This window comes from Trifolium pratense, linkage group LG7, assembly GCF_020283565.1.
Source record: "Trifolium pratense cultivar HEN17-A07 linkage group LG7, ARS_RC_1.1, whole genome shotgun sequence".
NCBI lineage: Eukaryota > Viridiplantae > Streptophyta > Magnoliopsida > Fabales > Fabaceae > Trifolium > Trifolium pratense.
The window spans coordinates 25,279,632-25,294,782 of record NC_060065.1 but is presented as its reverse complement, the minus strand read 5'-3'; the positions used below and the strand labels follow the sequence as shown (position 1 = coordinate 25,294,782).

General features: G+C 35.5%; 4 protein-coding genes across 4 annotated transcripts; all 4 read right to left on the bottom strand.

Moving 5' to 3' along the window:
- Nucleotides 1–339: 339 nt before the first annotated feature.
- Nucleotides 340–5,492, bottom strand: LOC123896124. The gene is made up of 7 exons (XM_045946556.1): nt 5,432–5,492; nt 5,238–5,327; nt 4,957–5,049; nt 4,414–4,864; nt 3,406–4,334; nt 2,101–3,318; nt 340–1,985 (listed from the first exon to the last, which is right to left on the bottom strand). Exons 1-7 carry the CDS (start codon nt 5,490–5,492, stop codon nt 340–342), a joined length of 4,488 nt encoding a protein of 1,495 aa, XP_045802512.1.
- A 571-nt stretch (nt 5,493–6,063) lies between these two features.
- LOC123896123 (replication protein A 70 kDa DNA-binding subunit B-like) lies at nt 6,064–8,837 on the bottom strand. Its single transcript, XM_045946555.1, has 12 exons — nt 8,825–8,837; nt 8,576–8,727; nt 8,202–8,466; nt 8,015–8,111; nt 7,812–7,939; nt 7,649–7,733; nt 7,418–7,547; nt 7,197–7,309; nt 6,967–7,087; nt 6,697–6,873; nt 6,546–6,614; nt 6,064–6,459 (listed from the first exon to the last, which is right to left on the bottom strand). The coding sequence occupies exons 1-12, from the start codon at nt 8,835–8,837 to the stop codon at nt 6,064–6,066; spliced, it is 1,746 nt and encodes a 581-aa protein (XP_045802511.1).
- Nucleotides 8,838–9,337: 500 nt separating this feature from the next.
- On the bottom strand, nt 9,338–10,421 carry LOC123896122. The gene is made up of 4 exons (XM_045946554.1): nt 10,373–10,421; nt 10,199–10,296; nt 9,678–10,112; nt 9,338–9,589 (listed from the first exon to the last, which is right to left on the bottom strand). Exons 1-4 carry the CDS (start codon nt 10,419–10,421, stop codon nt 9,338–9,340), a joined length of 834 nt encoding a protein of 277 aa, XP_045802510.1.
- A 2,685-nt stretch (nt 10,422–13,106) lies between these two features.
- On the bottom strand, nt 13,107–14,681 carry LOC123896121. The gene is made up of 3 exons (XM_045946553.1): nt 14,535–14,681; nt 13,544–13,975; nt 13,107–13,457 (listed from the first exon to the last, which is right to left on the bottom strand). Exons 1-3 carry the CDS (start codon nt 14,679–14,681, stop codon nt 13,107–13,109), a joined length of 930 nt encoding a protein of 309 aa, XP_045802509.1.
- Between the last annotated feature and the right edge of the window lie 470 nt (nt 14,682–15,151).

Here is a 15,151-nt window from a genome sequence, read left to right as displayed (position 1 = left end):
AAAATAGAAAATATATTCGTTGGACAAAATATTTTGGATATAACAAAATTACACCAATTAGAACCGATAATTAACCGATGAGCCAACGACACGTAAAGAAATAATAGATCACTCGGCATATGATAAATGAATATTTGTAGTATTTATTGAATAATGATTAATGTTGACGATAGCAAAAATTATAGTAATTAGAACCGATAATTGAGCGAAGACACAACGATATATTAAAAAAAAAGGATCACGCTTGATGATGTAAACAAATAATTATAACGTTTATTAAATAAAATATACGAAAAGTAAATTAAGAACATTAATCTGGTACAGAAAATATAATTAACATTATATATTTCGAAACACCTCCTTGTAAACCACATTTCGAGCCAAATCTGGATTTTCACCTGATTGATTAGCCACTAACACCTTCAAACCCCTATCCGAAGTTACCCTAGACAAAGCGACATACAATTGACCATGAGAAAAGATTGGCTGAGAAAGATAAACCCCAACATGATCAAGTGACTGACCTTGACTTTTGTTAATTGTCATGGCGAAACAAACATTGATTGGAAATTGTCGGCGTTGAAATCTAAAAGGAAGCCTTTTATCTGAAGGAATCAATGACAATCTCGGAATGAACACTCTTTCACCGATATGACTACCCGATATAATTAGTCCCTCAATAACATATGTTCCCATTTTTGTGACCATTAACCTCGTGCCATTGCACATCCCGGATGATTGGTCCATATTTCTCATGAGCATAATTGGGACACCAATTTTGAGTCTTACTTTATGATTTGGAATGCCGGAAGAAACAATAGTATTCAAGAACTCAGGAGTATGTACATTATCAGGGGCATCAACAAATGAATTCTGGTTACACGGAGAATCATAACTGAGATATACTTTTTCCTCGCCTGGTATTAAATCTAGAATGTATTCATTTATACTACTAACAACTGAATTCGTTGGAGCTAGAACCGCCCTTTGACGGAAAAATGAGGTATCATTCATATTTCTAATCAGATCCGGGTATGTGCTTTCAACAATAGATGCAAGAGGATCAGCACCACCATCAATCAACAAATCTTGTGGAACTTGGACTGCAATATACTCATCGTCTGCATGCCCAACACTTCCGTCACCAACTCCCAATATCCATTCCGAAAAAACCCTTCTTTTGTCAATGTCGGAATCGGAACACCCCGACAGAAGTCTCATATTAGTTGTCAGCGTCAAAACTTCACAATAAGACCAGAGATGAGAAGAATTTATCGCGGAGTGAACAATCTCATGCCTCGTTCCCTTAGGTATAACTGGAAGTATTTGGCGGAAATCTCCACCCAACACCACAACCTTCCCTCCAAATGGAAATCGTTTCTCTTGCATTATATCCGCCAAAGTACGATCGACCGCCTCAAAACAATGTCGATGCATCATAGGCGCCTCATCCCATATGATCAATTTCGCATGGCGAATCAATTCAGCGAGATGATCAGTTGGGCCTATTTGACATGTGGAATATTCATCAATATTTAGTGGGATGGCAAATCGCGAATGAGCAGTCCTCCCTCCAGGAATTAGCAAGGAAGCTATCCCACTGGACGCCACAGTGAGAACAATCTCACCTCGCGATCTTAATGCTGCTGACAAAGCCCTCCAAATATACGTTTTACCCGTACCACCATAACCATACAGGAAAAAAAATCCCGGCTTATCTTCGTTAACCCTTGTCATGATCTTATCATATATTTGTCGCTGCTCAACTGTCATGGTTGACATTAATTTACGATGCTCATCAGCTAATGCGATGTGATCGTAATTTAATTCATCGTAGATCAATCTATTCCCTCTATCCGGAACCAATCCATCATCTGGCAGAGGCATATCAGGATAATCTTTCAAACCTTTGCCGTTACTTTGCAATGCAGATTCAATCGCAGCTAAAGCATAACTCTTCAACTGATCGCACGTCAACACTAAATCTGTGAAAAATAAATAAATATATATATATCAGATATAAAACTGAACAAACGACAGTGAACGTAAATGCTAAATACTTAACAACTTAAATATAACCAATTCTGACACACAACTTACCCGGCAGTTGGAGAATACGTCGTTGGATACGCTGGATATCATCACTTAAATACTCCCACGTGCTATTCCAAACAGAATTTGGATGCTGCAGTTGATCTGAAAGAAGCAAAGCCACAAACAATCGACGCAAATAAGCACCAGTACCCCAGAAACTGGCTTCTTTGATTGCTCGAACAAACTCGGCATCGTCATTCATAAGGCCCAATGCAGAACATGCGTCTTTGTAATTGTCATAAGTGACATTGTTAACGGTTCTAATATCAGCGAAAGATGTCGGACCCTTGATATAATTCAAAATAGTCCTCAAATAAAATCTCTGGCCAGACCCAGGCGGAGCAAAATGGAGTCGTCCGATGGAAAATCCCCTCTTTCGCGGCGTCCATCGACGTTCATCCTTATTCCATACAAATTTAGTAGGAAATTCATTATAAGTTAGTTGCCGTGCTTCCGGATATTTTCTGTTGGCCTCCATCCAGGCTATAAACTTACTACATTTAGCATAAGGTTTGTTGACGATATCCTCAATGCAAGCATCATCGGGGAAAATCACAGACTGCTCATCCTCAAGGTGAAAAGTCAATCGCTCAACAGATGGTTCCCTATAATTAATGTCAAACACAAAAATTCTCCAAACAGCTTCACATGCAGATAGATACCGACAATCGTAATATGTCTTTATCTCATCCACAACTCCACCATTAGAACCGGTGTCAGGACCATTGTAAAATCCAGCTGTAATGCGATCGTGTCCTTTGTTGATATATTTAAAAAGATATTTTATAGACCGAGACTGGTTGCACCATTCAACATTGATATGAGCGTTATATTTTAGTAATAGATCTTTATTATATGGAACGACAAACCTATTGTCAGCAAAATGTTCACCTTTTTTAATATACACACCATTATCCCTCCTTCGATATACAGGATAACCATCGGCATCTATAATGGTATGACTGGTAAATTTTTTAGGAAAATATTTGGAACACCTACCATGCGGCATGCATGGAGACTTTTTATTTTGTTCTCCACATGGACCATGAATCATTAGTCCAGATACAATGCTAAACAATTCTGGCTCTCGGTGCATATCCGGAATCTCAGCAGATATGATCTTGTCAATATTATCTGGATGAACTATTCTATGTGCTTGGTCAAAGAATAATAAAATATGAGCATGTGGCAGGCCACGTTTTTGGAACTCAATTGTGTAAATCACTGGAACACATAAATAAATATATCATTAGAAAACGATGATATATCAAAAATAATTCTAAGCAAACTATTTAGTACCAGAAAACTAACCTGCCTTAACCTTGCCAAAAATACTTCCTTCCTTAATATCTCTCATAAGTTGATCCAGTTTGAGCTTGAACAATCGACTTATCAAGTCTGGACGATCCGATGGTTTAAGGTTATGCGTTTTCAGAAATTCAACGATCTCTGGCCACTTATGATTGCAAGTGAAAGTGATGAATATATCAGGATATCCAGCCCAAGAACAAATGGTCATTGCATCTTGATAATTCTGTATCATATACCTTGCACCGCCAACAAAATTCGCAGGTAAAACTATGCGCTTTCCTGTTGCGTTCGCAACACAATCACCACTGACAATAGCTTCAGTTAATCCCTTGTACATAGCAGCCCTTAAATCTTTCTGATGATCCCTCATATACCGCAACCGATCAGACTCTATTGTACTAAAGGAATCGACCAAAAACTGATGGAACAATCTACGTGCAAAAACAATGGTCGATACATCCCTATGCCTCTGCTGAATGGTATATCCAACCCACTCCAATTGAGTAATAAACTGCCTTTTCCTTCTTGACTTGTTTGGGTTGTCCCTGAACTCAATGTTTCTGCTATATCCATCTTCTCCTCGAGGAAACAACAAAGGATACTGCAAGGGCCAGTAAGATGGTTCAAATGTTGATATGCGTCGTAAAAGACCAGATTGAGTCTGTACTACAACATCTCTATCGAAATCAGCTGCATCAAAGTCACCTACAATCAAAGCAGCAACCTCGGAAGCAGATGGAAGATTATACCTCCTACCGTCACGACCTCGCTTACCCAAAATTCGCAACCTCACGGATGGAGTCTCTTGAAAATGCACTGTGTCCCGTATCATGGTATACACGCGAACGTAAGGATTGTCACAATCATCTAATGCCTGCCGTATGTCTCTCACTATGGACGACTTGAATGCATTTGAATCATCAGCCATACTATAAAACAAAACAAATATATGAGATGTAAGATACATTAAAACAATACAGGAAAAATTCAATGATAGAGGTTAATTACCCAACAGCTGCCATTCTATTTGATATCTCATTAATGGTATCATATATGTACAACTGCGCGAATTTAGGGGGCTTATCTGGCAATGGAAGTAAACTTCCAATCAAGTGATAATTTTCACCATTTAGAATAAAGGTAGGCGGTGCGTTTCCATCGTTAGCATGTGTATCGATCTTACCACCAATAGATGTAAAAGCAAACATACTATTAAAAGACCTAATATTGTCGAGGAAGAATTTGCTTCTACTATCACAACCATGATACAGATCATGCAATAACTGTGGTAACCGCCTGTATGGTGGAAGCACTACATCCCCTTGACTACAGCACAGTGAAAACTTGGGATTAGCCCTGGAGCTAATCTTGACACGTTCCTGGTACCACATTACTGCGCCGCAATCCGGACATATGCAATTAGGCCAACCAATGTTGAAATAAGAAGGATTACCAATCTCTGCATATGTATAGTTGAGAGAACTAATTTGGGTAAGAGGATATACAGTATATGTTATAAATGGCAAAAAAAAAAATTCAACAAATCAACACCTGGATTATTAGAGGGCACATCAAATTCCTCATAATTAGTTGGACATATCATATTAGGAAGGCAATTAGAAGAGCTCATGCATACATCAATGTCTACAAACAAAAGACAAATGTAATAGTTATATGAAAGACATTATAATATCGTCATACATCTTTGCTATTTCTCAAAGGGGAAAAGCATGCTCATACATAGTAAATTAGTTGTACAACAGATAATCACTAATTGGAGTGTATTATGTGAATCATAGTGTAGTTATAGTGAAGAGATCATAAAACAATACCTGTATTAGAAGGTATATCAACTTGTTCAGTATTAGATTGACAAATCACTTGTTCACCATGAAGTGTACATTGAATGGAAGCATTCAGATCTAAAACATGCATTGACATGATAAATTATAATTAAAGGTAATCATTAGAACTAATGAACATACAATAATCAATGCATAAGTATATAGAAGTAAGTATATAATACCACTACATCCACATGTGTCCTGGAAATTCATATCTTGAGAAGACCTAAATCGTTTAATCATTGATGGATATCATATAATGGCCTTAGTCTAGACAAATGTGAGAGGAACCTATGTAAGTAGTAACTAATTGTAAGTTTGCACAAATATAAAAGGAGTATATGCAAGTAGTAGCCAAGTATAACAATGCTAGTAATGGAATGCACGTTCTATCCTTATATCCAACTACATGTTGACTTTAGTTTTTTGTTCACATGTTAGAGTACCAATTGGCCAATAGATATTGATCATAGCTATAATAGCATAAAAGTCAACGACCCATGTGCAGCGATGTTATACAATGGTTAATTAGGTGATAGATTTTAACCATAATAGTTAAATTAACCATAGAATCCAATAACAAAGATTGGAACAATTCTTACTAACAAATGCATTTATTTAGTACATTATAGGAAAGGATACATAACACACCATTCATGAAACATGAAATAGTACAAAGTTATACTGATAAAGATACAATATGGAGAAACATACTCATTATAAAAAGCCAAATCCAAGAAAGAAACAAAGTACAAACACACTTATTACAAATAAAGGAAACACTATTAAGAAAGAAGCACGATCAGGAAGACAATCACTTGGATCCCTCAATCTTGACACATGCTAGCTTGGTTTCTTTGGTAGTCACAAGAGGATTTTCAGCAAGATGAGTAGTAGTTGCTACATTTGATTTGCTAGTGGATGGATTAAGCTCATTAGGAAAAGCCACGCCATCTCCACCAAGATGGATAATCCTTTTGACATTTCCGGTTGATTTGTTGGCAAATAGATCAAGAGTATCAGAGAGAACCACATCATCATCATCACCAAGATCAATAATCCGTTTGGCTTTTGATTTTCCAGCAGCAGAGACATTAGTAACTCCAATATCAGCCTCCTTCTTATCAGACAACTTACTTGTAGGTGTTTGACCAGATTTTGAAACCATAGCATCTGGTTTATTACTTGATTCAACTCCATCAACCACAAGCTACAAACAACATTATAAAATAAGTAAACAATAAAGCAATATAAAAGAGTAACAATCCAAATAAAGGCAAAAAAGTCAAAACTAACAGATGGAGTGTCGTCTCCCAAATCACATTCAGGGTACTCAAAATCAGTGTCATTGGCATCACCATTCAACTGCAATGAAACCATGATAAATAGTTTGTTAAGTAGTGGATCAAACTTAAGGTAATGAAAATTGCAGACGATAAAACACTACCGTTATTCCATGGATGGCAGTGAACTGATTAATAACATTCTCATCAGAGGTAACTTTTTTCACGTTGTAACCACGCCAATTACGATACAAATTGGCATCACTTACTTCAACTTTGAACAACATCCATTTGTTGACAAACATGTCAAGCTGTGGAGGATAAGGATGAGAGCTAGCATCCTACACATACAAACACCAAAGTAACTCATCCGCATCAAAAAAAGATGAAAAGCAGCATGTAAAATGTAGAACCAATGAATAATTTAAAACTACATTGTTCATAGAATCCAACAAATCCTGTGCTGTCAATCCCACCACTTGGAAAACAACACGATCGAACATGACAAAAGTTATGGATCCTGTATCGTCAATAACTTGGAGATGAACCTTGTACCTGCATCACATAAGAGCAATGTCAACTATAAGACTATATAAGTGAGTATCGAATGCAAATTTCATACCTAGGTACGGCGGTACGTGGCATTTTGCACTTATCACAATACAGTTGTCCTGAAACAAAATTGATCCTAGAAGAACATTTAGTACAGGCCTGGTAAAACCAACCAGCATCCATATCGAACTCACAACCCCATGCCAACACGGAACCACAGCATTTCTATGTTAATAAGTGCAATGATGGATTAGCAAATTAGCAAAAGAATCACATATTCAATAGTAGAAAGAACATAAAGACGTTATTGTATATTCATATCCGACAATTAACCTGAGTGGATTCAATTAGATCCTCAATTGTCATTCTAGGTGTCTGCAGCAAATCATCGGCGACACTTATGACAGGGGGTCCAGACATCTGACTAACACCCTGAGTCAGCTCTACATTTGCAGCATTCATTCTATATCAAGTAACAATCACAATTTCAATGAACACATATACTTGGCCAACAAAATTAAAATATCCACAAAAATTCAAAGTAAGTGAACACACTACAACAACCTCTCTATATAGCTAGCCACATCAGGCATCTCAGCATTTAAGAATAACTTTGTTCCATAGAAAGAATTGGATACCCCCATAACACCTAATAGACAACATGTAATGAGTAGGAATCTTATATATGTCACATTAGGGTAAATAAAAATCACAATTATTTACATACCAAGATACTTCTTGAGCTTACAAAGCTGAAGTATAATTATGACAGGAAGTGATGGATCATGACCATCAAGAAATTGTTGCATTTTTACAGCATAATCATCCCACAAGGTACAATGTATCCTGTTACCCCTATTCAAATTTAACAGGTCATTAGTAAGTTAATAGGTATGTAAAATGGATATAGTTATAGAGATTGAAACTTACTCCAGATCTTCAATGGTTGCATCCATTAACTTACTGATCTTGCCATTTTTTTGGGTTTCTTTCAAAGTATTTTTTTCAACTACATGACCAATGACATCTATAGCCATATGAAAAATTACAGTTAACATTGCAAGCGATAATCAAGTCCAAATATAAACCAAGAACATAAAAATCAAACACAACATACCAAGAAACTGATCCTCTTTAGTAGAGGCCAAAATTTCTGTAAAAGGCATAAAATCGAAGTGGTTTGCGGGAATATCAGTAGCCTTTACTTTGATCATTTTAGTCCCACGCATGAAATTGAGCTTGTGCTTGTGAGAGGTACTCTTGAAAGAAGTATCATTCTTGCCGACCATAAACCTCTCCACAACATAAGCAGCACCATCCTCAATATCATCTTTGAATTGTGAGAGCAAGTCCTTTCGTACAGATGCATATATCTTTCCACACTTCATATCAGGGAAAGATGCACAAAAGAAAAAAAAACAATTTATAATTAAAACACCAATCAACAACAACAATATTATTATCACTTATTAAAATAATGGATTAACATACATCTTTATCTAGGAAAATCATGTGAAGGGCTCCTTGTTCGTTGGGATTGGAACGATCTGGTGTAGACCATAGGTTAATCACCCTTACTTTCATTTGGAAGTCAATCTTCCCACCGGTAATTTCAGAGATCCTAGTCTTTCTAACATACATACCTACAAATAATAAAAGATTGGAAGAGGATAACCAAAAGTAGCAAACTAAAAGCCATATAGCATATATGCAATTGAACAAATTAATATGGTCACTAACCTGAATTAGCCATACTAAAGAGGAATAAGAAGGACTTGTATGGGAGATGTGTATGATGCGATGAATGTTGCATACAATGGGGTGATATTTATATAGAATTAATGGGTTATACATGTGAGATAACATTTTTGCATGTTGGACATATGGCGAAAAAGATATGTTATACCAATGTAGTCAACATGTTACTAATATATCCAAATGGAAAACAATGATAAGAGGAGAATAGATCAAAATGCTCAACAAAATAGATTTTAAATTAGAGTGGCAAGTTGGATAAAGTTTTCTTGTACTGCAAGTAATCGACCAAGAACTACTATTACACTGAATCATAATATACCATACAAAAGTAGGAGTACTAAAATGGAGATCAAGTTCCATATTCAAAATACAACCATACATGACAATTACATTGGAGGATACTTCAAAACAAACAACTAAATTTAAGGATCCAAAATACTTAGTAGAACTTAATTCTAGCAAAATATATTGAAGACTAACATGCCTATGAATAGTCTAAGGATCCAAAATAAGATAGAGGGTTTCATTGTCAGCATCTGGCTGAGCACCAATTGTGATTACTGAACCAGCAGTCAGCCTCCTTGCAGCTACCAATCGACTCCACTCTCCGCCAACCTTGAAATGCTTAATGGGAAATGTTCCGCATATCAAACTACAAATCCAAGCATTTCCATAGTCATCAACCAATTTGACAGATGTAAGACCTCGATGAAAAGCATATTCGCCAAACCCATGGTGAGGTAACATCTGTAATATTTGGAGTAAACATAAAGTCAGTCCAAAAAAAAGCTTCTCACACCCATCGAAATAACAACGTTAATGTTAAATAATATACCAAATAACCGTCCGTAACGTCAAAATAAGTTAGCGACTTTTCATATGAGAGATCGAAAAAACAGTCATCATGAGCATAAGAGAGATCATGAAGATCCTCTGACAAATCATCAACAAAATGAGGAGACACATCTATCTTATCGATTATCAAATTCATCGGTGGCATGAATGTGGGGACTGGGACTGGACACTGAAGCCTATCATGTATGTTAATTCCAAAGTGTCCAAATCCGGAATACATTAAGACAACCCAAGCACCAGAGCGTATATTGTAAAAATTTCGAACCGAAGCCCAACCACGAGTGAAATACACGTCCTCGTCAATCTTATCAACTAAAACCTCCAGCTGGTTATTATTTGAATCAACCAAAATAGCCACACGACACAACTCTTCTCCAAAGTCTTCTGTGAACATTCTTGGCAACCTAACGGCACCCTAACACACAAATGAGAGTTAGTTAATATGAGTAATGTGCAAAAGAAACCGACACACATTTTAAATAAGAAGAGTATAATGCTCACATAGTTAACATTGCATTCGACATAGTATGTTCGATACCTCAACCTCATCTCATGCAAAAACCTCTCTTCAGCTGTCACAGGAAAAGGGTCCATTGGAGCTACACAAAGAAAAGAATTAATCAAATGTATATATGTGGGTATGCATGTCAAAACAAAAGAATAGAAAATATGTACCTCTCAAAGTTTGCAAAGCAATTGTGGCTTCAAATTCATTGTTTGCCATATTTCAATTAGTGTGAATGTATCTTATCTAGTTATGATATTAAGACATAAGTACATGAGACATCTATATATAATGTGTATGTGATAAGAGGTTATCGTGTATGTTAAGTTGGCTAAGCCATCGAGATAGATCAAACAACATAATTAATGCTAGTACATGAGGTGGAATGATTACATGAAGCTAAACCGTGTATGTAGAGTTCCTATGTGACATCACACATGAAATGACTATCCATTGGCTTTGATCAAATATGGAAGCAAACTATAAGCATGATATAAGTCAATTGGTCACAATGATCTCATCTTAATCTAGATATGATTTATTATTTAAGTAGTTGACCAAGTAATAAGCTAATGTAACTTGTCTAAATGATATAAGATCAGTTATATTGCGATTGAGGCAAGAGGAACACCGGTTAAACGAAAGGACCGATGTATAACGTTATATAAATACCGGAATAAACGGGGAACATGTCATCGCAAACATAAAAACCTAGATATATTGAAATATGATCATGTATATTGTCAAAGTTTGGACAACCACTTGATAAGTGAAACAACCATTTTATATGGTTACACAAATAGAGGAATAAGTGGCGAACATGCCACCGCGAAGTTAACAAAATCGCATATATCGTAAACCAAACATACACATCGCAAAAGCAATGGTAGGAAAAAATCAGCATTTTATTAGATCATTCCTTCCATATTCTAGAATGTGTATTCTCACATATGGATATATGCAAAGTTAGTTTTAAGTAGTTTATGAAACTATAGATTAATGTAATTTAACTGTCAAATATAAGAGTAGACCATAAGATTGCTAGCCATATGATATCAGATTAGTTGCTAACTGATAACATATAAGAGCTTGACAAAGGACTTATACTTCAAACCATTAGGTGACATATGTAGTGAATATTGGGCGTTAGATAAATAGGAAGATGAATGGAAAGATCACAATTAAGCAAGTGAGATTGAACAATAGTCTCATTGGTTGAAAAGTTATAAAGTAAACATCACAATCTTCCATAAGAATACCTATTCATACGTCATAAGCATGGATATGCAAGGAAGCAAAAAGTTCTTGATGGTTCCAAAGCAATTGCAATTATTATAGAAGAATAGTGGATGTTCTATGGAAGCAATGTGCAGGGCGCTGGATTGGTCAAGCAAAACACAAGGCATTATTACACTATTGTCTATATAGGTTCTATGGTTAAAGTCATAGCAAGTAATTCCATTGGGCAAGATATACTCAAGTACAGTGCACGTTGGCACATGAAGAGAAGATGAATAGTAGAATGACTTGATCGATGGAAGTTAGATAGATTGGCATAAAATAGTAAACTATGATCATGGCACAATGAACATAAAAAATTATTTATATTGAAAACCAATTGTATATAATTCGATTAAAATAAGACGGATACTCGATAAGTGAAACGATACACTCGATAACAAATTACATATATCAAAAACAAAGCGTGCATATCGCGAAAGAATGGACAAATAGTAAACTATGAGTAAGAGAGATTGATATAAGGGAAACATCGGATAAGAGAAAAGATCGACTTATAAAATTACACAAATACGGGAATAAACGGCGATCATATCACACTGAACATAAAAAATTATATATATTGAAAATCAATCGTGTATAATTCGACTAAGATAAAACGGATACTCGATAAGTAAGAAAGAACATATATCTCGACAATCATCCAAATATCTCACATATGATTTTACATATATCGAAAACAAAACGTGCATATCGCGAAAGAGTGAACAAATAGTAAAATATGAGTAAGAGAGGTGTCACACTAAACATAAAAAATTACATATATTTAAAATCAATCGTGTATAATTCGATTAAGATAAGACGGATACTCGATAAGTGAAACGATCAACTTATCACGTTATATAAACACGGGGATGAAAGATAGATTGATATAAGGGAAACGTCGGATAAGGGAAAGGATCGACTTATAAAGTTACATAAATACGGGAATAAACGGCGATCATGTCACACTGAACATAGAAAATTATATATACTGAAAATCAATCGTGTATAATTCGACTAAGATAAGACGGATACTCGATAAGTAAGAAAGAAAGTATATCTCGACAATCATCCAAATAACTCACATATGATCCACTAGGCAATAAAATCTATAATTGTTGTGTTCCAAGAGTGTTCATGAAAAAACATTGATTTTAATTCAAAGTATTAGATACAACCCTGTTTGCTTGTTTGTATGAGAAGTTATGCCATTGGTTAGTCCATTACAAGCCAAAGAAAACGTAACTGGAGTGTTCATAACATTGTAAGATTTTGGCATTGTTTCAAGATACATTGATAAGTTTACCTTTATATACAGGATTTTATATATGGGTTGAATCAAAAGGTATCAAATCCAATAGTGTTGCTGGACCATTAATACATAATATTATAAGATGTACTCTTATGATGAATAGACAATCAAGTTTCAAAAACCTTGCAATGTAATCATAAAAGATAATGATATATGCAATGATGAACAAATATTACAATAGCATGTTCTATGAAAAAGGATCAAATTAGAGTCAATAATGATCATGGCTAGAATACAATTAGAAGGCAAGCCACATTGTCTGATAAAACTAAACCAAAAACTGAATAGTTATCAACTTGAAACTTCAAAGCTCATAATGGCACTACAAAATGTTGCTGGGAGACATAGAGGGGTAAATAAGAACCATCGTTCAAAGGGTAACTGAGAGTTGTTTCTACTCCTATCTGAGGATAAACACAAGCATAGAGAACATGATCCCGAGTAGGCTCATTAACAGCAAAACGTATTCTGTCACCTTGCGACAGTTGATGTTTTTTACAGAACTCCATCCAGAAACCAAACACCTTGCAAGCTAGTTCACCGTTATCATCAACGCTGAACTGTATGCTACATGGATATCGACATCCAGTATGATCAACCAATACCAGCTTGCTGAAAGTAAATGCAAATGCGAACTCACCAAAACCGTACCATGGCAAAACCTGTAATTGTATCAATTGATATACAAGTTAGCATTATAATTGTATAAACATCAATAAGACAGATAAAAAAACAACAATCTACAAACCAGAATTCCAGATTCAACATCATATGTTGTCAATCTTTTAAAGTAAGAACGACGGAATGACATCGGAAACACGAAAGGATTGGAGGAAATTTTTGGGAGAGTTGCTGAACAAATTTTAGGGCCAACACCTCCATTAGCCAATAATTGCTTGAATGGAGGATCATGGAAAGGATACACAACTTCATTACCCCATCTTGTCATGAGACTTATGGCCAGAAGCTTGGGACTAACATATTTGAAGCTAAGCCAACCTCCAAACCATAGATGGTAAAAATCCCTAACAGTCGTCCATCCTTGTTCAAAGGTCATCTCACTACATTTCTTCAAAACCCGGACCTCAATTTCATTGTGATTTGGATCTTGGAGAATCACATGTTCATCGACTAAGTCACCGAACTCCCGAACAAAGCACTGAGGTAGTCTACCAGATCTCTGCATCAAAAACATCCAAAACAACACATCTATCAAACATCTAAAGCACATCCTGCAAATCTGGAATTTCAAATATACATGCACATGATATTATAAACACATAATTTTATCATAACACAAGAAAAACCGACATGGCAAAACACTAAAGTAAACTACATAATACTCACATCAAAAACATAATACACCATATCTTATCACACAAGTAACTACCAACATGCTTGGACGCAGTAACATAAACATCAATTAGTATAATTTTTTGCTACATCCAAAGAACATGCAACTAATCAATAAACATGTTCAACAATCCAAAACTACAGATCCATTAAAAACTCAAAATACAGCTTGTAAATGCATAACTTGAAATAAACACACATATAACAAAATCAACATACAATTCAACAGCAACACAAAAACAATCAAGATATCAACATGCAGTGTATAAAAAAACCACTTCTTGTTCAAGAAAACAATGGATAAATACAAATGTGTATGCAGTAAGGTATAACAAAACCAGTATAAATAGACTGATTTAAGAAACACAAAGAAATCACAATCTTACACTGTACGGATCATATTCCATCCGATATGTGTTGATACTGTTAACAATTCCACCCACACAAGAACCATGAACCTCATCAATCCCCTGCGCAGCCTCAACATCAACAAATGCTGCACAATTAATGAATGAACAATTAGTTTGAGACATGTTTGGCAAGAGATATGATTTGAGAAGGCAAGCAAAAGAATGAAAGCAAACAATGAATGAGGAGAGGATGATGATGGTAATGTTGATTGATCTCTAAACCGTGGATGTAGAAAATAAGAAGCCACACCCAATGAGAAAATGAAGAAAACAATGATTACATAATGGGATGGTTAAGTTTGTGAAGCAAACTACAAGATTGGTTAGCCAATAAGCATCTTAGGAAAACAATGATGACACAATGTGGAAGTTGACTTTGGAAATACAATGAAGTAAGTAGTAGCAAGTTCCAATAATGCCAAATGAGTGAATGTGAATCGTTTGGATGGTGATGGATGGATCATCAAACAACATGGATGAATGATACACACATTGATTATATGAGAATACAATCTTATGATGACAAATGAATCCACACCATAACACAATTAGAGAATGATGTACATGGTCATGTGATGATACATTAGCCTCCA